Source organism: Bos taurus, chromosome 5 (assembly GCF_002263795.3).
Source record: "Bos taurus isolate L1 Dominette 01449 registration number 42190680 breed Hereford chromosome 5, ARS-UCD2.0, whole genome shotgun sequence".
Taxonomy (NCBI): domain Eukaryota; kingdom Metazoa; phylum Chordata; class Mammalia; order Artiodactyla; family Bovidae; genus Bos; species Bos taurus.
Window position 1 is genome coordinate 73,505,721 of NC_037332.1, and position 24,967 is coordinate 73,530,687.

Below are 24,967 nucleotides of genomic sequence, written 5' to 3' on the forward strand. Positions count from 1 at the left end.
GGAAAACAACAGAATGGGAAAGACTAGAGATCTCTTCAAGAAAATTAGAGATACCAAGGGAACATTTCATGCAAAGATGGGGTCAATAAAGAACAGAATGGTATGGAGCTAACAGAAGCAGAAGATATTAAGAAGAGGTGGCAGGAATATACAGAAGAACTACACAAAAAAGATCTTAATCACCCAGATAATCATGAAGGTGTGATCACTCCCACTCACCTAGAGACAGACAGCCTGGGAAGTGAAGTCAGGTGGGCCTTAGGAAGCATCACTACAAACAAAGCTAGTGGAGGGGATGGAATTCCAGTTGAGCTATTTCAAATTCTAAAAGATGATGCTGTGAAAGTGCTGTACTCAATATGTCAGCAAATTTGGAAAACTCAGCAGTGACCACAGGACTGGAAAAGGTCAATTTTCATTCCAACCCCAAAGAAAGGTAATGCCAAAGAATGCTCAAACTACTGCACAATTGCACTCATCTCACATGCTAGTAAAGTAATGCTCAAAATTCTCCAAGCCAGGCTTCAGCAATATGTGAACCGTGAATTTCCAGATGTTCAAGCTGGTTTTAGAAAAGGCAGAGGAACCAGAGATCAAACTGCCAACATCTGCTGGAGCATCAAAAAAGCAAAAGAGTGCCAGAAAAACATCTATTTCTGCTTTATTGACTATGCCAAAGCCTTTGACTGTGTGGATCACAAGAAACTGTGGAAAATTCTGAAAGAGATGGGAATACCAGACCACCTGACCTGCCTCTTGAGAAACCTGTATACAGGTCAGGAAGCAACAGTTAGAACTGGACATGGAACAACAGATTGGTTCCAAATAGGAAAAGGAGTACGTCAAGGCTGTATATTGTCACCCTGCTTATTTAACTTATATGCAGAGTACATTTATTTTGGGGGGCTCCAAAATCACTGCAGATGGTGACTGCAGCCATGAAATTAAAAGATGCTTACTCCTTGGAAGGAAAGTTATGACCAACCTAGATAGCATATTCAAAAGCAGAGACATTACTTTGCTAACAAAGGTTCGTCTAGTCAAGGCTATGGATTTTCCCGTGGTCATGTATGGATGTGAGAGTTGGACTGTGAGGAAGGCTGAGCGCTGAAGAATTGATGCTTTTGAACTGTGGTGTTGGAGAAGACTCTTGAGAATCCCTTGGACTGCAAGGAGATCCAACCAGTCCATTCTGTAGGAGATCAACCCTGGGATTTCTTTGGAAGGAATGATGCTAAAGCTGAAACTCCAGTACTTTAGCCACCTCATGCAAAGAGTTGACTCATTGGAAAAGACTCTGATGCTGGGAGGGATTGGGGGCAGGAGGAGAAGGGGACAACAGAGGATGAGATGGCTGGATGGCATCACTGGCTCAATGGACATGAGTCTGGGTGAACTCCGGGAGTTGGTGATGGACAGGGAGGCCTGGCGTGCTGCGATTCATGGGGTTGCAAAGAGTTGGACACGACTGAGCGACTGAACTGAACTGAACTGAAGAGTACATCATGAGAAACGTTGGGCTGGAGGAAGCACAAGCTGGAATCAAGATTGCCAGGAGAAATATCAATAACCTCAGATATGCAGATGATACCACCCTTATGGCAGAAAGTGAAGAAGAACTAAAGAGCCTCTTGTTGAAAGTGAAAGAGGAGAGTGAAAAAGTTGGCTTAAAGCTCAACATTCAGAAAACGAAGATCATGGCATCCGGTTCCATCACTTCATGGCAAATAGATGGGGAAACAGTGAAAACAGTGGCTGCCTGTTTTTTCTGGGCTCCAAAATCACTGTGGATGGTGAATGCAGCCATGAAATTGAAAGATGCTTGCTCCTTGGAAGGAAAGATATGACCAACCTAGACAGCATATTAAAAATAAGAGACATTACTTTGCCAACAAAGGTCCGTCTAGTCAAGGCTATGATTTTTCCAGTAGTCATGTATGGATGTGATAGTTGGACACTAAAGAAAGCTGAGTGCTGAAGAATTGATGCTTTTGAACTGTGGTGTTGGAGAAGACTCTTGAGAGTCCCTTGGACTGAAAGGAGATCCAACCAGTCAATCCTAAAGGAGATCAGTCCTGGGTGTTCATTGGAAGGACTGATGTTGAAGCTGAAACTTCAATACTTTGGCCACCTGATCCGAAGAGCTGACTCATTGGAAAAGACCCTGATGCTGGGAAAGATTGAAGGCAGGAGGAGAAGGGGAGGACAGAGGATGAGATGGTTGGATGGCATCACCGACACAATGGGCATGGGTTTGGGTAGACTCCGAGAGTTGGTGATGGACAGGGAGGCCTGGTGCACTGTGCTTCATGGGGTCCCAAAGAGTCGGACACGACTGGGCGACTGAACTGAACTGATAAGTCATTCTATATCTCTAAACTCCCTGCTTCACAGAAACTATGACACTAGCTTCTGCTTGGACTCCTCTGGTGACAGGGAGCTCACTACCTTACAAAGTAGTCAAACATAACTGAACTGCGCTGGAAAAATTAATTTGTCTGCATATTGAACCAAGAGCTGCACACTGTAACTTCTACCCATTGGTCTGAATTCTCCAGAGCAAAATGGGGAAAAAACAAAACCCTTTCCCTCCTTTGTGTAGCAACTTTTCATTTCTCTGAAAACTGTTTCTAACTTTGAAATGCAAACGATTTATGGGGAGAAATGCAGATGATGTGCCGTGCAAATTATTTTTCAGTGCATTGTTATAAAGATACATTCTGCCTACCTCACCCCAAATACGCCAATCTTCTAAATGCAGATGCTAAATTCCAGACAAGCAGCACTGGTATTGATCTGCACGATTTTGCAAAGACAGAAGTTATTGTATAAAAATATCTTGAAGGAAACAGCAGGGTTTTTCGGAAAGAGCACTTCAGTAAAACTCAAAAGTCTTATAAGTGGCTGGTAGCCTGTCTTGCACTCCAACTACCTGTGTATCCTTGGGCAAGTCACTTAACCCCTCCCTCTGAACCCCATTTCTGATCTGTAAAATGTGACGGAACCTACCTCACAGAGATGCAGTGAGGATCAAATGCTGTCCTGTTCGTAAAGCTTCTAGCCCAAGCCTGACACAGAACTAATTCTTATTACAGACTAGCTCCGGGGCTCAACAAGCCCAGCATCTCATTCGATGCGCTCGGCGCTCTTGCACCAGCGGGATTCCCCTTCCAAAGCAGAGTCTGCGCTCTGGGCTCGACTGAGGCTCCCTGGTCGCTCGCGCTTTTCTCTCCTTCTCCAAGATGGCGGCGGTCGGCGGCGCTGAGGCGGGATCCGGGCGAGCCTAGTGAAGGTAGCGGCGAGCGGAGCCCCCACGAGGCCGAGCTAGGCCCCCACCCCCAGGCGGCAGCGGCCCCGCCCCGCCGCCACCCGCCGCCTCGGGCCGCGACACCGCCCCGAGAGCGCCCCGGGCCCCTCGCGGCCTAGCCCAGGGGCCGAGCCGGGGACTGGAGTAGCGGCCGCAGTCCGCCCCCGGGAAGGGGCTGGAGCGGGCCGAAGGAGGAAGGCGGGCGGGAGCTGTTCAAATGGGGAAGGCGGGAAAGTGCGGGCCGGGAGGGGGCGTGCGGCCGCCCCGGGGGCCCGCGGGCCGAGGCCGCCCCTCCCCCTGCCCGGCCGTCTCCGCCCTCGGGGGCGCCTAGAGCCGCCGGGACGCGGGAACCCGGGTCGCGGCCGCCTTGCGGCTCAGGACCCGGGACACGGTCCCTGGGCTGTCAAGGGGCAAGGGAGCCGGGGTGACGGGAGGGCTGGGGCGCGGCTGGCAGGAATGGATGCGACGAGCTTTCTTTTTTTTTCCCCTCTTCGCCCAGCTTTGTTGAACTAGCTGTTGCTGCAAAACTGCCAAGAGAATCCCGTTGGTTTGCCGTGGGGACCACAAAAATGGTGGTCTTGGGGGCTCTTTGTAGCAATAACCTGTGTGGTATGTAATCATTGCGTGCGACCCAGTTTGAACGTGCCTTCCTTAGTGGGATCTGCTCCATCCAGACCCATTTTAAACCCAAAGCTGTTTACTTGTAGGTTTCACTTAATTTTTCTATCGGGCAGAAGAGGAGAACCATCTTATCTCTCTGCTACCTGATGGCTAAGTTGGTGGCTGATTATATTACCCCATAGCAGAATTAAAAAAAAACAACCACTGAATCTAGAGTAGAGCCTGTTGATTGGATAAGGCTTGTCAAAATTTGTACCGCTGGGTTTTTTTGGAAATGTGTGTTGTCAGCAGATCTGTGTGGTGGTCGTGGTTCCGCTCAATTGCACCCCAGTGAGAGGATTCAATCCCCACCCCTGGCTGTCGGGATCTCTGCAGTTTCCAGAGCTGGCAGGGGCTGTGAGTGCTGCATAGGTAGGTTCGTGGAGAAGGGAGTGGCAAGAATTACCAGGCTCTGGGTTCTGAGATTGGAGGAAATCTGGGCGAAAATGAGAAGGCATCCCCTGCTCCTATCCTCAAAGTAACAACAGCAGCAATTCAGAAACTGGCAACAGCTGTATGTGCATCTTCCTTTTCCTGCACCGACTGGCAGCTTGAGTTCCTGAAAGAAGGGCTGGAAGAAGAGAACGTGGAATCTTGAAAATCTTGAAAAAGGCTTGCCTCCTGAACTGGACCCGCGCCTCAGGATTTCGCTTACTGCCCGGGTTTCCGAGGCTTACTTTGTCTTTTTCAAAACACACTTACATTTTGGGATGAAGAAGCTTGCTAGTGAATGCTGGGGCTGAGATGACCTCAAAACACCATCTTCTGAAACTTTTTTTTCCAAAGTACTTTTAATTTGGGCTTTCAAAATAACAAAGTACTATGTCTGATGATTTCCCCTTTTTTCCTGATTGCTTTGATAACTCCGAAAGCAAAGCCTAAACATCACCATATACTTACCTACAAGTGGAAGAGTAGCGCTGTCTCCTTTTTTCATCTCTTGAAGAGAAGTCCACAAGTTTGATAATTCTCACCTTCCAAAAGTACACATGTTTCATGATGACATATTTCTTACTTCCACAAACAACATAAATAATGAACTTTTACTTCTGTTGTCATTTCTTAACCCACTGAGAGGAACATAATTGTAAAATTATCCTACCTTTTGAAGTTGACAGTTTTGAATTCTACACACACCAAAATTTATGGAGTTCCGGAGAATGAGCTTTAAACATCGAAATGAGTTTTTACATTTGCCAACATTTAATGTAATTATGGCCTCTGTTTTCTAATGTGAATATCCAGCCTAATATTTTTCAATTTCATTAATCCTCACAATCTGCTGCCTAAGCCTGGACTCTGAATTTATCATGGATAATGTTCAAGACCTGGAAAGAACATCAGGAGAGTTATCTTATATAAATGTTGCCCTAACTTTGCCTTTCCTCCACACTGTTGCTTGAGACTTCTTTATCTGGTTTCATCTTCCTTCTATGAGTCAGCATCCAAAACTAACCCCTGGGCTGCAATAATATCCTCACTTGAAAGAACCTACAAGTTCAGGGTCCATCAGTCTGCCCAAGCTGTGAGTGAGTGAGACCATTGTATCTAATTTTAGTTTTCTAAGTTCTTGACCGTCCCAGTTCTTTACTGAGTTGGACTTGCCTTCAGGCCCCGTTCATTTTTTACTATAGGTTGTTTAATCTTGTAATTTATAAATGCTCCTCCTGTGTCTTTAGAATAATAGTAGCAGACCTGATTGTAATACAAAATGCCAACACCAGCACACGTTTTCTGTGCTGTTCTGTGCCTCTGAGGATCAGCTCCTAATTTTCTGTTCCCTTGTACAGTTTTTTCATCCACTGGTTGTTTTTCAAAGCAGTTAAGAGACCATGAGTGCCTTTTCATAGTCCAGTAAGTGACATCATTGTTTTCTTTCTGGAGCTGTCTTCAGAACTACTTACTCCTATTCTGACTGTTAGTTGTTCAGCTCTGTTTTATGTTAGTTTTGATATTTCCAAAGGGAAGGCCTGGTTATAAGTCTCAGGACCTGCCTTCACTTCATACAGTAGAGCATTTTGTTCTTGATCACAGATTGGTGGCCGCATTGGCGTTGAATATTTCAGATTTTTTTGCCCATTATTTCTCAAAGGTTCTTAGCCAGAATCCATTTGGCATGGAAAACATTTAACTTGAGGTCACAAGTTGTGCTATTTCTTGGCATTATCAGCCTATGAAAATGAATGGGGTCCATATACTCTTCTAATAAACTTACTATGCTTTAGTGCCAGTGAGCAGATATTCTGTTTTTAAATGAATGGATGTAATTCCCTATGATGATGCTTCTCCTCTGACCCCTCCTGGAGTTGCACCATGTGGGTGGACAGGGGGCAACAGTAATTTCTATTTGAGAAAGTTTAACGCTTAGTATTGGAACATGGAAAGCTGGCTATATTATGAATTTCTACATTATACCCAACCTCATATCCCCATAATTTCCTGTGAAAAGCCCTTTGAGTAAGCAGTTCTCCAATTATTTGTAAAAAGAACCAAGTTCATTTCATTTTTCCACTTCACTCAAGCCTCTCTTACCTTGACCAAGTCCATTCTTCTTTCCATTCCTTAGGGAAGTGGAGAAATGCTTTTTCACATTTCTGAATGTTACTTGTAAATCGTTCCTGGTAATACTTCTTTTTCTATTTTCAACATAAACTTATCTGTGCATTGCATCTTATCTGACTTGTGCAAGTAGGTCTTTTTTCTTTTGGTTTATTTTAAATGTAACTCTTAGGAAAGTTGCCCTTGTTCATTCATCTTTTCTTTCCTAAAAGTTGCATACTTCACAATTACCTGTACCTTCCTCAAAGGGATTGTCAATATCTCGTTGAAGTGTCCTTCAGCATTTCTAAACCCCACTGTCGTTACGAAGGTAAAATATAAGTAAATAATCAGATCAACTTTTAAGCATTTCACTAACAGAATGAAGACATTTTCAATATATTTAGTATATAAAATTTAAACTTCCTGCAAAAACTTTTCCTGCAGGAATTGTGACATTGCCTGTCCTAAAAATATTTGAAGAACCTTACCTTCCAGTGCAGTTTATGGCTTGTCATCTTCACAGTCAAAATGGACATATAAAGTTGAATGCCAAAAAAGTAATGTTAACGAATTTAAAGCAGTATTTAGAACACTTAAATTTTAACAGTTCTTCAAATTAGTGAATATCTTAATAATGATAAAAATTCCATCACCAGTGGACAGGTGGCAATTCCTCCTTATTTTCACCTGTGAAAGTGAAAGTTGTTCAGTCGTGTCCGACTCTTTGCGATCCCATGGACTATACACTCCGTGGAATTTTCCAAGCCAGAATACTGGAGTGGGTAGCCTTTCCCTTCTCCTAGGGATCTTCCTAACCCAGGTCTCCTGAGTTACAGGCAGATTCTTTACCAGCTGAGCCACAAGGGAAGCCCATTTTCACCTGTAGCCTTTAAGAAAGGCTTGATGGCATTAAAGCTGTTTTATGGGCAACTAATATAAGAAGTGTGCCTACTTTTACACTTCTGTGATTTTGAGCAAATTCAAAGAGCCCAACAAAATACACACCAAAAAATTATGCTCTCAAGATCTTTACTATCCCTGTCATCATTTCTGCTTAAACTGCAATACAACAGATTTTAGCCTGTCACCAGTTCAACCAGTAGGATGTTGTGGTCTCAAATGCCTGGCATGATCTGTCTTCCTCTGCATCCTGCTTTGTCTGTGCATTTTGTGACCGTAATTGAACCTAACCCTGACTTCATGTCGGCTTTCACCCTGTCTCAGTGTTACTAGGCCTGTTGGCATTTCACAAGTTCTCATGAATTTTTGAAGTTTTTTTTTTTTTAATGGGAGGTATTTTATATACTTCCCCAACTGACAGCTTTAATTCATGAATCAAATCGAATTAAGCCTAATGCACTTGCTACAGCTTCATCCCTAGTATATTTACAAACAGAAAGAGGAGGTGGTGACAAGACCCTCCTTTATTCCTTGCTGCCCTTCCAGTCCGCCCTTGGATCACTTCGCATTTCCACCTGGACGGTTGCTTCTCCACAGTGATTTCGCATTACAGGCGGGTTTTCCTTCTTTGTTTCTCAGACCTGGTCCTGTAGACGGGAAGGAGCCTGGACACAGGGACCCCATTCTCAAAGGCCCTGCAGGACCGCCATGGCTTATGATGACTCCGTGAAGAAAGAAGGTATGACCCCTTAACCTGAGAAGCATTCCAAAGAGGGTGTCCTCTTCAATCCTTGCAGCCCATGGACATAGAGACCAGGACTGGCCATCACAGCCTGGACTCCCAAGTGATGACCCAGAGCACTAGTAAAACTTCACATCATCCCCAGACTGGGCCCATGGAAACGCAAACTGGGACAGGGTTCTAACCCGAGAGTCTGAGCCATAAGTCTCTAGTCTATGGGGTGATCCCCAGCAGCACTCGTGGTCCTTGCCAGCTCCAGTGTGCAGGAGCCTGGGGATAGGAACCACACAGTGGACGCCCACAGAGCAGCACAGCACATGAATCCTTATTCTTTTCAGCCTTACCTCTGCAAGTCCGTGTCCACCTGCCAAACCACAACCAAGAAACCATGTTTCAGGATGCACCTTGGGCCTTTGCATAGCATGGAAGCATTGTTTCTTCAGGTCTGATTCTTATTTGCAGCCAACTCGTCAGGACATAATGCTCACCCCCTCGGATCTAGCCCTGTGTTCCAGTGGACTTACCAAATGACATGATTCTAATTCGGAAATGGAGGGACTGTTGCATTTCATGGGTGGTGATGCAGTCGTGACTTACTTGACTTTCTCATTTCCTTTCCCAAATGAACCTGTGCTTCTCAGATTGCTTTGATGGTGATCACAGCTTTGAGGACATAGGGCTAGCTGCTGGCCGAAGCCAACGAGAAAAGAAACGTTCTTACAAAGATTTTTTGAGGGAAGAGGAAGAAATCGCTGCTCAGGTCAGGAATTCTTCCAAGAAGAAATTAAAGGTAAATTCTAAACATTTGAATTAGGAATGTTTAAACTAGTTCATAGCGTGTTTCCTAGTATTCGAAGAAAGATGCTTCTTTGAAAAACGTTTAAAAAGAAAGATAAGCATCATTCACATCTTTTTTTTTTTTTACTATTTCCTGTGTGGTACTTTATTTCCAAAGTCAGAAATCGTCAGAAAACAACATTGGTTCCAAAGTGCCTGTGCCTCATCGTCTTATTCGTTGCTCAGTTCTCCTTCCTCTTGAATTCTAGGACAGTGAGCTTTACTTCTTGGGGACGGACACGCACAGGAAAAAGAGGAAGCACTCCTCCGATGACTACTACTATGGAGGTGAGGCTGGGGAGCGGCAGCAGGCGGGACAGACGCTTCACTGGTTCTTGGAGTCGGGGTAGGGGAGAGAGATCCAGATGTTGCTGACTCAGTGGCCTATTTAACAGGACAGTGGTTCTTGTTCTGAGTGCCGATAAACCAGTGTGAAGGAGGAGAGAGGTGGAGGGCTGGTATTTTGGAGGATTCAGCATAGAAGAACAGTCTTCATTTGTGATACACCAGGTACCAGGTTCCTTCTCCCCCCAATCATCCACTTATCTTGCGCCCATTGTTATTAGCATCCCTCTTGCCATTTGTAGTCCTGGGCCCTCCAGCCTGCGCCTGTGGGTTCCTTCTCACTCCAGCGCATATCCACTCACAAGACCAGCTTTTCTGAGCTATATTATGCACTTAGCTGACGAGACCGACTCTTTGCTAGAATGGATTTGTCCTGAACCCAGAAACAAATGAGGCTTTGTCTTCAGCGTAATCTAAAGTTGTAACTACGCGTAACCCCGCAGCCACAGTCCATCCTTCTGAGCATGCTGTCTTTGGTGGCTTGTGAAGACTCAGTGAAGAAAAACATCTTGAGTGGCAAGAACTGTCTTCAGGGTCAGAGGCAGGATCTACCAAGCCAAGAAGCACGTGGGCATCATCTCTGAATGTTTACGATCAGTTGAAGGGCCTCCCCTCCAGTCATTCCTGTTAGCCTCTTCCTCATCTTAGTTGGGGGTTTTTGGTGAGAGAGGAAACTTGCTAGAAGTTACTCTGCTATAGGGACAATTACTTCTCTTGATTACTTCTAGATATTTCGTCTTTGGAGCCGTCACAGAAGAAAAAGAAAAAGTCCAGCCCACAGTCTGCTGATACAGCTATGGACCTATTGAAAGCAATCACTTCCCCTCTGGCCACAGGGGCCAAACCCTCCAAAAAGATAGGAGAAAAGTCGTCCAGTTCCTCAAGCCATTCGGAGAGTAAGAAGGAACACCACAGGAAGAAAGTCAGCGGAAGCAGTGGGGAGCTGTCCCTGGAGGATGGCAGTTCCCACAAATCCAAAAAAATGAAACCGCTCTACGTGAACACAGAGACACTGACCCTCCGTGAGCCTGACGGCTTAAAGATGAAACTTATCCTCTCGCCCAAGGAGAAGGGGAGCAGCTCCGTTGACGAGGAGTCTTTTCAGTACCCCTCTCAACAAGGGACTGTGAAAAAATCTTCTAAAAAGTCAGCTCGGGATGAGCAGGGTGCTTTACTCCTAGGACACGAGTTACAGAGCTTTCTAAAAACAGCCCGGAAGAAGCACAAGTCATCCTCAGACCCACGTTCATCTCCTGGCCCCGAAGGCTGTGGCTCTGAGGCCTCCCAGTTCCCAGAATCCCACAGTGCTAACCTTGACCTTTCAGGGCTGGAACCTATCCTGGTAGAATCAGACTCCTCCTCTGGCGGGGAGCTAGAGGCTGGGGAGTTAGTGATCGATGATTCTTACCGGGAAATCAAAAAGAAAAAGAAGTCAAAGAAGAGCAAAAAGAAGAAGGACAAGGAGAAGCATAAAGAGAAGCGACACTCCAAGTCCAAGAGGAGTTCGGGGCTTCCCCCTGCTGCGGTGGCAGGAGAGGTCCCCGTGCCGCCTGTCCCCGCTCCCAGCCTCCCGTACGCCGGAGCCCCCACCCCGCCCCCACCGCTTCCCAGCCTCCACACAGACGGGCACAACGAGAAAAAAAAGAAAAGAGAGGAGAAGGACAGAGAGAGAGACCGAGGAGAAAAGGTAAGGCATGTTTTTAAGTATGACGGAGGACAAGAGGTGAAGCAGGTTTTTTCCTTGACCATAGTAAGTGGACTTGGAATTAAGCAGGTGAACCATTGGGAATGTAGCAAGATAAATCCACTGGAACGATGCAAAGTATAAAATAGTGCTGGGCTTCCCTGGTGGCTCACGAAAGAACATTGCAGAATCTCTAGTCCACTTTTTTTTTTTTAACAGAAGCAACAGTTCTACTGAAATATAAATCTGATGGCTTAGATGGTAAAGAATCTGCATGCAATGCAGGACACCCGGGTTCAATCCCTGGGAACACCCCCTGGAGAAGAGATGGCTACCCACTCCAGTATTCTTGCCTGGAAATCCCACGGACAGAGAAGCCTGGCTGGCTACAGTCCATGGTTTGCAAAGAGTCGGATACGACTGAGCAACTAACACGTTCACTCATAAAATAGTACCAATGGTACAGAAATAGGAGCCATCTTAATTATTCATGGGTTTTCATGAGAAAGTTGTTCTCCCACTGTGCCAAGCATGGGTTTAGAAATACCGAGGTTTTTTTTCTGACTGGCCCTTGGAATTCATAGAAGGAGCCAAACCCAATTTCTTTTACTCAGCAGTGCAGTCTGCCTAAGGCAGTTGAGAGAGATGAAAAGGTATTCATTCTGTGAGTTCATCTTGAAAAACAGATTTTTTAAATTAGAATGACAAAATAAGGTAATGGCTTCCCACTAACTGATATTGGCTATGATGCGGTGTTCTTTTTAGCGTCAGAGATGTGTTCTGTCACCGTGTGAGTGCTTTCTGTGTGCCAAGACCAGTGCTGCCATATGAGTTAAGAGGTGGGAAGAGGAGCAAGGGGCCTATAGCTCTTGATCTCAGGAAGCTCACCATTTACTGAGAAGAAAGGAATAGAAATCAGATGCCTTGGTTTGATTTCTGTCTCACAACTCAAGAAGTTTTCTAACAGTTACAGGTTTCCTTTAAAAGATAAACTTTTTCCCCCCAGTTATCAAAGTAGCATGTTATTTGTCTAGAAACTTAGAAATTCAGAATAGTAGAAAAAAATCTATCATAGTTTTTACCACCCAAGGACAACCATTTTCTTCCTTTCCCCTGCAAAGTTAAATGTCAGGTAAAATCAGAAAAAAAAAGCAACTAAGAAAGAGAAAATCAACTATATTAAGAACATAGGATTGGTGATTTCATTTTGGCCTATAATTGAGGCACAACTTATTTTCCCCACTAGTAAGATTGCTGTTTAAGAAAATATACAGATCAGAAAGAAAAAAACTGTACCTTCTGATCTAAGGATCATCAAGAACTGGACAAATTCCAGGGCAGGTTTTATTCATTGTTTATTCCAAAATTATTTCACGAAGTGATACATTTCCTGTGTAAGATACTGTTTATTCCAAGAATTTCCACTCTAGTGATACATGCTAATGCCATTAATTAATCTCCTAGTTAAATGTGAGGAAGGCAAGGTGATCACAGAAAGCTTGAAGGAGAAAAAGGTTAATCAGCGGAAGGGCATGGAGGCAGAGAGATGTTTAGGAAGCAGGAGAGCAAAAGAGCTGAACTCCGGTCCTGTGTTTCCAACTCTCTCATAATATTTCTACCTGAACGCCTTGGCTACCTCAGACCGTGTGTCACTCACGAAGCTCATCGCCAGACCCCTAAGCCTGCCTCTCCCCCTCCATCACTTCCTATAATCCTCATGTCCTACCAGTCAACCGAGACTCAAATCTATATGCTTATTATTTTTCTCAGTACTTTATTATGAAATTTTTCAAGCTAAAAGCATTAAAGAATTATACAGTGAACACCATATGCCACCCATTGAGATTCTGTAGTTAGTATTTGGCCATTTGCTTTGTCATCCATCCATTTATCTTATCTTTGTTAATATATCTTAAAGTAAGTTGTATGTATCATACACTTCACCCCTAGACACTTCAGTTTGCATATCATTAACTTAAGCTCAATATTTGTCTTCTGGGCTTTTATTAGGTAAAATTCACATATGGTAAAAATGCACAAATGTTAAGTATACCGTGTGATGAGTGTTGATATGTTCACACACCTATGTGACCAAACCTCTATCATGATACAGGTACTACCCTCATCACAGATACTCAGAGGTATTTCTCGTACCCATTCTCAGTCAGTCCCACTTTTTCTGATGTTTTTTTCCAACCTTATAGTTCACTTTTACATTTCCCTCCTCTTAAGGATTGAGCCTGATATTCTTCCTTTTTAATAACTTCCACACTTTTATGCCCTCTATCACCACTGCCTCATCTCTCTCAGTACTTAATGTAATAAATAGCCCTCTTTCCATCTCTTCACCCATGCAGTTAATTAGTCTTACACTGATGCCAGAATGAACTTAAGTATCCCTTGATGATGACAGTTGTCTGCTCAACATCCTCAGTGAATTTTTACTGTCTTCATGTTAAACCATAAACTCCAGGGGGACCGAGATCATGTCTGCCTTGCTGTCCACTCTGTCCCTAATACGTAATCTGCAGTCTGGCCCATTGTCGAAAATCAATGAATGCTTGTTGAATGAATAAATATCAAAGTCCAAACCCTTGCCCAAGCATTCATAATGGTGATCTAGCCTGAAGCCTCCCTTTCCAGCTTTACCTGCTAGCAGTCTGATTTGCATGCAACTGTGCAGAAACCAGACTTGCTCCTCACAGTCTGACCTCCACTCCTTGGATTGTATTTTGCAGTGACCTTCTTCCCCTTATTTTTTCTCCTTCACATAGTGAAGCTCTGCTTCCCTTTCAAGACCCAATCAAACGCCACCTCCTCTAAGATATCCTGACCCTCCAGTTATAAGTAACTAATGAATTCCCAGAACACCCTTGCTATGGGCAGTTACTGCACTTATTTTCTTCTTTACATTGGATTTGTCTTTGTGTGTATTCCATTTCCCCTGTTGAAGATGGTAAGCTCCTTGAGGATGTTTTAGCTCCTTAGGGACTCTTTTAGCCACCTACTGTGATAGCTTTCAACTCCTCAATGTCCTTGGTAGGCATTTTGTGACACATGTCAAATGAATGAATATGTGGGTGAAAACAGCATCCAAAATGTAGGTTGTAAACAAATGGTAAAGAATCTCCAATGCAAAGTGAGAGATTTGGCCATGGCACTTTGGGTTCTGAGCAGGGTTTAAATATGCGGTAAATGATAATTTAAGAATAAAATGATGAAGCTATACCTGGTGGCTTAGACCGAGGAGAGACTTGAGGCAAATCACCCAGGAAGTTACTATAGTCAGAGGTCAGTAATGAAAGCCTGTTAGAAATAGAATTGAAGAGACAGATTCAGGAGAGACTCTGAAGGAAAAAGTGACAAGATCTGGCAGCTGGGCTTGGCTCTGGGGAGCCAGAAACATGAGTGAGTACATAGGTGTCCCTTTAGGTTTTGAACCTGGGTGCCTAGGAAGATAAAATTATAATCTCCTCAAGGGTGAGGACTTTTTTATAACTCCCCCAAGTGGTGAGCGGTTGCTAGTGAAAAATGAATTTGAGTTTATAGCAAAAAGTCTTACTATGAATCAGTATTTGATTGTGACTGTCCACAGCTGAAACCTGATTACTCTGAATGTAATTCTTTATTTCTCCAACAGATTATTTATGGGACATACACTGAGTTTTCACTGTGTGTGAAAATTTCCATGGAGCTTGAAAAAAATACAAAATCCTTCCCTGGGCTTTGTTTCAGTATAAAAAAAGAACTATCTGAGGGACTTTCCTGGCGGTCCAGTGGTTAGGACTGAGCACCTCCACTGCAGGGTCCATAGGTTTGATACCCGGTTGAAGAACTAAGATCCTGCATGCTACTCGGTGTAGCCAAAAAAAATAGAACTATCTGAAAATTCACCTCAAGATAGAAAGGAAGGCTTCAGGAACAGCTTTCCCTTGGCCTGCAGGAAACACACATGAGGAGCTCACTGTGGAAGTGTGGTAGGCCTCCGTGTGCCCTTTCTACCCTAGGTTCTGTGACCAGGACAGCAGTAACCATGGAGAAGCAAGAAAATGTCTGATTTGGAAGAAGAAGAAAAGTTAGGTGTAGATTCCAAGACAGGAATCTAGAGATTCAGCAGAGCTAAGTGTGTGGTGAAGCTAAGTGGTGAAGAGCAAGGCCATGGAGCCAGCCCCGTGGGCTCCATTCCTGGCTCTGCCACTCAGAAGCTGTGCAGTGCTGGACATGTTGCATAACTCCTCCATCTATAAGTTGGGGGTGAGGATGGACCAACCTGGTAGGGTTGTTAAGGTTCAGTAAGGTGATACATGGAGAGGTGTTTAGGGCCTCTGTATGCCAAGGCCCTCTGGGGCACCAATAGCAAACTCACAGGGGTACCATGGGATTTTTTTCAACATTAAAATTTCAGGAGAAACAGCCATATATGCCATCTGTCAAGTACCTTCTGAACTACTGGAGTGAAGTAATTCTCAGTTTCAACATCTTTTTATACTCCATTTCTTTCCGTAATGCCATATCTTTTCAAAGCTAGGTTTTCAGCGATTGCTGTTATAAAAAGCATATACTCTCTGGTGGTCCAGTGTTGAAGACACCGATTTCTACCATAGGAGGCACAAGTTCAATCCCGGGTTGGGAAACTACGATCCCACATGCCATACAGCTAAAAAAATAAATATGTTTTTTAAACAAGGAAATTAAAAAAAAAAAAAAAAAACACCTATACCACCTGAAGACCTGCACAGGCACCGTGACCCAACAAAGTTTGGAAGCCCTCGACTTTGCACGGTGTTCGGCAAGCTAGCCAAAGAGCACTCGATACTTACCATTTGTCACTGACAAGTCACCAGTGACGAGTCATCATCTCAGGAGGTTTTCCAGGGAGCACTAGAAAAGTGAGGCCTTTGAGGTTGATGGACCACCTGAAACTTGGGTTAGAAGTTGGGTGCTCGTGGGCATAAACGAAACGTGAGTGGATGAGAGGTCATCAAGCCCAAAGCAGAGTCATGTAACACACACGAAGGCCCTGGAGGGGAAAGACCAGAGAGGCCTAGTAAAGACAGAAGTTCAGGTGTAATGGGAGCGGAAGCCAGGTTGGCAGAGTTCCCATGAGAATGAGAAGTGACATGGGGGGAGCTCTTCCTAAAGAACCATGACTGTCGATACAAATAAGGGAGACTTGACTGTCTCCCTCATGGACACGCTTTCAGTGTGGAGTTTTATCTTGGAGGAGGTTTTTAGCTTTTTTATTCGCTTCTTTGCTTCTTTATTACTGCATCCTGCTTTCCAAGAGGAAGAGCGAAATCGTGAGGTGGTACCTTGCTGCATCATTTCCCCTTTAAGATCATGCTGTTGGAGTGGGGGTCTTCTGGTTTATATTGGACGAGCAGAATATGGTAGCATTTCCAAGACTCTTTTCCTTTGTGTGTGTGTGGCTGTGCTGGGTCTTCATTGTTTTGTGCAGGCTTTCTCTGGTTGCAGCGAGTGGGGGCTCCCTAGTTGTGATGCTCGGGCTTCTCATCGTGGTGGCTACTCTTGTTTCCAAGCACAGGTTCTAGGCACTCAGGCTTCAGTAGTTGCAGCGTGTGGGTTCAGTAGTTGAGGTGCATGGGCTTAGTTGTGCTGAAACATGTGGAATCTTCCCAGACCAGGGATCAAACCCATGGCACCTGCGTGGGAAGGAGGATTCTTAACCACGGGACCACCAGGGAAGTCCAAAGATACCTTACTTTTGGTTTTACTAAATCAGTAAAACTACCACTTGAAATAAAATCTGTGACATTGCCACTTCAGAGGCATGTCTTCACTTATCTCTCTTTCCAGAGTGATCTCATTTGCTCTAAGTAAATGAAGGCTGGCCTAGTGCCTGGCACGCTCAGACATTGCTGTTGATCTACTAATAAACTAAATTCAGAGAGATAACTAGGCTTGTCTTGTCTGGTATTACATAAACGAGTCACAATAGCCAGAAGTGGTACCAGTAAGGAGGCACCATCTCTGACGTCCTGCCATGTGCCAGGCTCTCTGAGGCCTTTTTGCACACAGAGGGGTCTTGAGTGTTAGGTATGGTTAGCTCCCTTTCACAGAGGAGGAAGCTGAGAAGACAAGACATGGAGCCAGAATTTTAATAGAGGTTTCTTTAACCCTAATGTTGTACTCTTTCCACTATAGTGCATGCCTTTCCAATACTTAAGATGATTACCCAGTGCCACAGTAAGCCTTCAACAAAGCTAAATGTAGGTCCTAGGGGAACTGAGACTGATACAGTGCGCTGGTGTCTGAGATCAGCCCTATGGAGACAGACAGATGTTGTAATACAGTGGCTGAAAGCTTGGACTCGAGTTCAGTCATCATTCAGTCATGTCCAAGTCTTTGCGGCTCCATGGACCGTGGCCTGCCAGGCTCCTCTGTCCATGGGATTTCCCAGGCAAGCATACTGGATTGGGTTGCCATTTCCTACTCCAGGGAGGTCTTGTTCTAGTTGCTACTTACTAGACTTGTTCTCTGGAGATGGCTTCCTCACTTCCCTGCTCACTTGTGAAAGGGGCTACTTAGAGTAAATCAGGTGAATGAGTAACATGCTTGGCACAGGGCATGTCTCAATCAAGAGCTTCTGTTACAGCAACTGTTTTCATCCCAAGTTCCTTGGAAGCATAAAATATTCTTGAAAACAAAACTTTTTTTTTTCAGCCACTCATTTCACAAATTAGAATAAGCAAGGGGGTGCTGCTTTTATGGTTTTGTTTCTGTTTTGTTTTCATATTAACACCCACCTTTTAGGAAGCCACCTCTGCAACTAACATCTATTTGGAAAGCAGTTAAGAACCAGAAAGAAAACAGGGTCCCTAAGGAGCAAAAGCAGATGTTACAGAACGAGTTTACAACAGATCCTTGGAACACTTCATGGGCGCTGGGGAAAGGGGAACATCAACTGGAGGTGCATCAAGGGGCCACTGGCCCTATTCTTTTCTGCACAGTCTTAATGAACAAGCACCCAGCCTGCTTCATGTAGAAGCAGATGAGGGAATACAAATGAATGTGCTTTTCACACACAATTCTGACACTTGGTTATGCATAAAATACATATTTATTCTGCACTTACATTGTGCCAGGCCCTGATCAGATACAGTGTCAGCTCTCAAAGAGCTCTCGATGTAGTAAGAGGGGTTGAAAAGTACCCAGTGGATTGAACCTCAGCAGAGATGCATGCCGAGTGCCAAGGAGAGCCTAGGGGTGACCAGGAAGCTTTCAGGGGCAGGCAGCACCAAAACCGAATCTTAAGGCCAGATAGGAATTGACAGGTGGAAAGGAGGAGTGGGCATTCCAGTCAAGGAGTGGAGAATGCATGTGAAGGCACGAGAGGTGGTAGGGTGTTCAGAGAACCACAGGAAGTCCAGCCAGCCGAAAGGTAAAAACCGTGTGGAAGGCAGGAAGCAGGCGTTAGTAAATTACAGTGGTAATAAGAACTTTGCTATGGAGTTGCTCATACATTCTAAGAACTGCACTAAGTTTTTTAATCTATGGTGTACTGATGAATTTCCACAAGTGCCTAATGAGGTGTAGGTATTTTCATCTCCATTTCACAGAAACAAGCTCAAAAAAGTGAAATAACCTGCCCCTGGATGCATACCTGTTTAGTGGCAGTACAAGGGTTTGACCCCAAGTTTTTATGATGACAGGACACAGAAAGAATGTTTAAATTCTACTCAGTGATGTAATATGAGAGAGAGCAGAATTAGATTCCAATTGAGAAGGGTTTAAACAGAAGCTTTGGTGTGAAAACTTGACTGCTCCGGCACCCTTTCCTTTGGCCAGTACAGATTTAGAGATCTCAGTGAGGTTAGTTCAGAGGAACATCAGATGGTGGCCCTGCCAGTTCCTGGGTAAATGCCTCAAGTATCTGGTTCTCATCTTAAAATGCCAGGAATGATGAAACCTACCTTGTAGGATTGTTGGGAGCGGTAAAAGAGTTTCCACAGGTAAAGCCTTGGTAACTGTCTCCTGCATAGTATTAACATCAGTGAAGAGATTGGGTTCCGTCATCAGCAGAAGAAAGCCAAGTTTATTTAGAAAACTCATAAATTATGTTTTGCCAGATTCCTCTGTCCAGGGGGATTCTCCAGGCAAGAACACTCGAGTGGGTTGCCATGCCTTCTCCAGGGGGATCTTCCCAACCCAGGGATTGAACCCAGTCTCCCGCTTTGCAGGCGGATGCTTTACCGAATGAGCAACCAGGGAAGCTGTTTTGCCTTAAACCCCAGGTATTTTACCCTTTAAAAATAGGTTTTTAAACTAGAGTCCTAGATGGGTTCAAACAGCGATTTTTATCAGACTTTCACAAAGAGTTCTGTGCTCTAAAGGAGTTCAGCATGACTGCTTTATACAACACATTAAGAAATTGCTCTTGGAAGGTCTTGATATTGTGACACATGTCTTCAAACATTTAAAATGAGGTCTGGCTGTAAAATTACAACCTCCTGAGTCATGCTTAAGTGGATTTGTTGTAGTTATTTGCTGCTAGTAATAAACTATCCAAGTTTTTGAAGTATTAACATTTTGTTAAAGGAGAGCCCCCAGTTATTCCAGATGTAACCACTATGAGTCACAAGACTTTGGGGGTAGGGAGAGGGATTGAATATTTGTATAATAAGTGAAAAAAAAAATGGTTTACCAGTTTGTTATTTAGTTGCTAAGTTGTGTCTGACTCTTTGAGACCCCATGGACTGTAGCCTGCCAGGCTCCTTTGTCCATAGGATTTCCCAGGTAAGAACTCTGTAATTGATTGCCATTTCCTTCTCCATTACCAGTTTGGGAGTGGGGGAGAGGTGGTTATTTATTGTAAATAGCAAGTGCTAAACTTGAATATTGAATATTAAAATCCTACTATAAAAATAAAAAGTCTAGGGTATGGGCTTACCTGGGGATCCAATGGTTAAGACTGAGCTTCAGTGCAGGGGGCTCAGGTTCAATCCCTGATGGGGAACTAAGATTCTAACATACTGTGTGGGGCAGCAGAAAAAAATTCTAGGGTGAAATTACTGGCCTTGCACTTAGAATCATATGGAAATATTTTGTTTATCTGGAGATCATCCATTATTTGTTTTATTTCTGACTGTTAATTTAGAAAAAAATGGCTCTGCCCTGGAAAAAAATTTAACCCTCAAGTTTGAATTCCTAACTTTGGATCCTTAGGCTGGAGTTGCATGTTATAACACAAAGGCTAGGTTCTAAGGTCAGCACATAAGGTGAAAATTTAAATCCCTTAGGAAAGCTGAAGGCCAGTAGATGCTCAGTCCAACAGAATGTCAGCCCATTCTTCACCAGATGAAGTCATTGATGTATATTGAGAAGCCATAATTTAATTTTTTAAATTATGTCAGCTCCAACATCAGACTTACCCTTGGGAAGCGAGGTGCACACACTGAGAGAGACATACAGGAACTGTCTGAGGAAAGCAGATTTATGCTTTCTGTCACACTTACTCCAAGGACTGGGTTCTCAGAGCAGAATCACCCAGACTAATCAGTCCATAGCTCCCTCTCTCTCTCATGGCCAAATATAGAACTGTGAACTCATATCTTTCTCTGTAATGCCACTTCATTTTATCTTGAGCCCAATGAAGGGAGATTTGAAAGGAGTAGAATACTTAGCACGTCTGGGGATATGAGGCTGTTACTCAATTAATAAAGGAGATACAGCACCCAGAACTCACTCCTGTAGCATCTCTGAACAGGACTGGCGGCATCAGAAGAATACTAAAACTAAGACCTTTACTATTTAAATGAAATGTTTAAAGGCCTTGCCACTGTTTTCTTTGATTTAAGATGGATTCACCCTATCCCCCTTCACCAGAATTTCTATTTTTAAGAAAACTCACATTGGCTTTTTGGATGCTACAACTTCTATTGTAAAAAAAGAAAAAAATGGAATAGAAATTAACTTTTCTATTATGGCATCACAAATTATCACAGTATCCATTTGTTAATATCACCTCACTGCCCTATAGATCAGAAGTCCAGCCAGGGCTCCTCTGGGCCCTCTGTTCCGTTTCTCACAAGACTAAGTCCACGTGTTGGCTAGAACTGGGTTCTTGGCTGAGGCTAGATGTCCTCTGCCAGGTTGTTGGCAGCATTCAGTTCCTTTCAGTTGTAGAACTCATGGCAACTTGTCTCCAAGTTCAGGGCCAGCAGGGGAGCGTCTCCCGTTGGGTCTTACCTCTTTTAAGGTCTCACTGAATAATATCTTGGGTCACAAAGAGTCGGACACAACTGAACTGAACTGGATAACATCAGGCCCACTCAGGATAATCTCTCTTTGATTCACTCGGATTCAATTCGCTTAGGAACCTTAATTACATCTGGACAGGTTCTTAGGAACCTTAATTAATAGCAAAAAAATCCCCTTTTGCCATATAGCATAATACGATCCATGGGAGTGACACCCTCTGGTATTCACCCGTCCTGCCCATAGTCGGGGGAGGGTGTTTTACAAGGCATGTCCACCAGAGGGGCAGAAATCTTGGGTGCCATCTTAGGATCCTGCCTACCATAGAGATAACATGACTGAGTACCTCCTGAAGTGCCAAACTGATGAATTCCCACCTCTGGAAACAGTATTATCCAAGCTCAGTGGTATCATCCAGGTTTTACTTACAGGGAAACTAAAGTCAGATTCTAACCTAGCTATGTCGGCCCCCAAAGCCCAGGATCTTTCTCTTTACCATACTGTGTCTGATAAATCCTGTTAACTTTTCCCTCCCTTTCAATTGACCTGCTTCTCTCCAACACCCCTGACTTGGCCATGGGCCTTCATCCACCCCTCCCGGGTGCTCCTGCAGCAGCCTTCTCACATCCACAGGACTCCCTGCCTCCAGTCCATTCTCCATGGTCATAAATTGCAATCTGACCTAGTGACTTCCTGCTTGAAATAATTGCCTCTTTCAGATAGAACCCTTACTCTTCAATACAGTTTACATGTCATCCATCTCTGAGCACTCCCTGCTTCTCTGGCGTCATCTCCTACCTCCTCTCTGATGAGTATCACCACGCTGAGAGCCTAGAACACTTGTACCACTCTTCACCTGGATAATTCTACCCAGCTTTAGGGTCTAAGTTAAATGTCCTTTCCTCCAGAAAGGAGGACCTTCTTCAACTCCCTGATTAGTGAGGCGGTCCTGTTGCGTATTCCTGTAGCAGCCAGTACTTCCCCTATAATAATGTCACATTGTATTATGATGACACATTTATCTGTCTCCTCTGTTAGATTCTGTGTCTGGTTCTTGGCTGTATTCCCAATGTCTGGCATATAGTGGATGCTCAGTAAATATTAAGAAATGAATGACAGTACTTTGATGGGTTACTTTGTTTCCTTTGCAATCTCCTCCTTGTTAGTCTAGTCTCTGCTTTTCCTTCTTTGCCGCTGAAATACTTTTAATGGCACATGTCAGAAGAGCTATCCACTTCTCCTGTGTTTTATTCAGGATCAAATCATTAGTATAAGGTGAAGCTGAGAAAAGATGGTGGGCCTTCAAACTTTATGTTTCAAAAGTTTTCCATTTTATGCTGCTTGACTGCCTTAGAATAAGATCTGGGCTTCAAAAGCTCATCCTCTTTAACTACTCACTATATCCAGTACAGGTACTCAAAAAATGCAGGTTTATTTTCTACACAATTGAATAAAGTCCTTATGAGAGCTATGAGAGGAACTCCTTTCTTCAGGATGTGGATTGGGATCTAGTGTATTGAGTAAGAGTTGTGATTCATTCTATGAAAGTCATTTTAGTTTTATGTTATAGCTGTAGATAGCCTTGTGAAATAGAGGGCAATAACCTTTCACAGTCTTACAACTTGTCTAAGGAAACATTGTTAAAACTCCTTACAAGTTTTATAATATGGCCAAATGTCAGTCCTATGAATAAGCTGTTTTTAAAAGACTGGTCTGAAATTTTTGAAGGTAAATTTACAACAAACATGCCATAATTTTTATAGCCAAAGAAGTGCTATCTCATTCAGAGCAGGTACTTTGGGAGATGTCTCAGGGTTGTTTCCATTCTTCAAAAATGGTTTCAGAATTCCTTTGGGAATTCAAGTCAGAGCTGTCACACAGCTTTTTTTATTGTCTTAAGTGTTGGCTATGACAAACCTAGACAGCGTATTAAAAAGCAGAGACATCACTTTGCCAACATAGGTCCATATAGTTTAAGCTATGGTTTTTCCAGTAGTCATGTATGGATGTGAGAGTTGGACCATAAAGGAGGCTGAGCTCTGAAGAATTGATGCTTTCGAACCATGACGCTGGAGAAGACTCTTGAGAGTCCTTAGGACAGTAAGGAGATCAAACCAGTCCATCCTAAAGGAAATCAACCCTAAATAGTCATTGAAAGGATTAATGCTGAAGCTGAAGCTTCAGTGGTTTGGCCACTTGATGCAAAGAGCCGACTCATTGGAAAAGACCCTGATGCTGGGAAAGATTGAGGGCAGGAGGAGAAGGGGGTGACAGAGGATGAGATAGTTGAATGGCATCATCGACTCAATGGACTTTGAGCAAACTCCAGGAGATAATGAAGGACAAGGAAACCTGACATGCTGCAGTCCATAGGGTCACAAAGAGTTGGACACAACTGAGCGACTGAACAACAACAAAAGTGTTGCCTAGCCTTTGGTCTTTGAGGATAGCAGTTTTATGAAAACAGTATTAAAAATTAAGTCAGGTGAACCCAAAGTGCGCGATTAGACTTCGTTTTAAACAAGGTGCAGCTCTGAAGTCATGAGACAGGGATGGTGTTGTTTGTTGTTTTGTTTTGGTTGTAAAATATGACTCTTGAGGCAAACAAAAGTTTCCAGCAGCTTTTAAAGCACCAGACATTCATGTCATTATAATAACTTGCAGGACCAGAAAGGACTGTCTTGGAAGGAGGTGGAGGACCAATCATCGTACTCTGATACTTACAAATGAGGTTGTAAGGAAAGCCAGACTGAAAACATCTCAGTATATTAGATAAAAGTTACAAAGGGATAATCGTTTATTCTGAAATAGTAACTTTTTCTGTAAGGAAGCAATGTATTTTTTCCCTTGGCCCATAGTGCATAGCCCTAAAGGTCAGGTGCTTGGGTTGTAGCCATTCTGGTGTTAAAACCGGCATAGCTGCAGGACCCAGACAAATCACTATTTTTCTGAGTTTCCTTTTCTTCATCCTCAAAGTGAGGGGGTTGGACAGGTGCTATCTAATGTGCCTTTTCAGGTAGGAAAACTTTTTTCTTCCAAGTTTATGGTTAATTATAAAGTGGAATGCATAGTAATGTATAATACCTTCTGTTTCATATACACTTGGTTGATTTTAAAATCTTGTTTTTCAAAAATCCTGTGTTGCTTTTGGAATTGTCATAATTCAATGAAGCATAAACATACTTCAAGTAGTACAAAGCACTTGGTTGATGTGGAAAAGGTTCACCTTACGTTGAGTACCAAAGAATTGTCCTCGGTTATTTATTTACTTTTCACCTTGGACCACAAGAATGTGAATAATAAAATAACAATAAACTACAAGTGACAGTCAAAGCAGGATCAAGAAAATTTTAACATTAGAAATCAAAGCCAGGGACTTCCCTGGTGACCCAGTGGTGATCCAGTGGTGATCCCTTGGATCCACATCCAATGCAGTGGGCGCAGGTTCGACCCCTGGTTGGAGAACGAGGATCCCACGTGCCGCAGAACCAAAAGAACGAAGAAGAAATGAAAACCAGAGGCACAATATGAACGTAAATTTGGTTCTTGATTTTCTAGCCCCAAAGTAAAGGAAAGTTATGTGGTTCTTATTTTAAAGACAAAAAATAGCTACCCCAGGAGAGGTAAAGATTTGCTTAGCACTCAATTCTAAAAGAATTAGGTAACATTTGTAGGACGAATGAAGAGCTTTACAAACAATTATCAAGTAGCTGCAACAACCTGAAAAATCTAG

General features: G+C 43.6%; 1 protein-coding gene across 6 annotated transcripts in view; it reads left to right on the plus strand.

Annotated features, from left to right (window-relative positions):
• Nucleotides 1-3,232: 3,232 nt before the first annotated feature.
• The window catches only part of HMGXB4 (HMG-box containing 4), a 35,543-nt gene continuing 13,808 nt past the window's right edge, over nt 3,233-24,967 (plus strand). For 2 of the 6 annotated variants that reach the window (XM_005206776.5, XM_059886182.1), the window contains exons 1-5: nt 3,233-3,292; nt 8,048-8,147; nt 8,792-8,940; nt 9,197-9,275; nt 10,061-11,019. In XM_005206776.5, coding sequence (XP_005206833.1) covers nt 8,117-8,147; nt 8,792-8,940; nt 9,197-9,275; nt 10,061-11,019 — 1,218 coding nt within the window. In that variant the 5' untranslated portion in view covers nt 3,233-3,292; nt 8,048-8,116. 6 annotated transcript variants of the gene reach the window in all.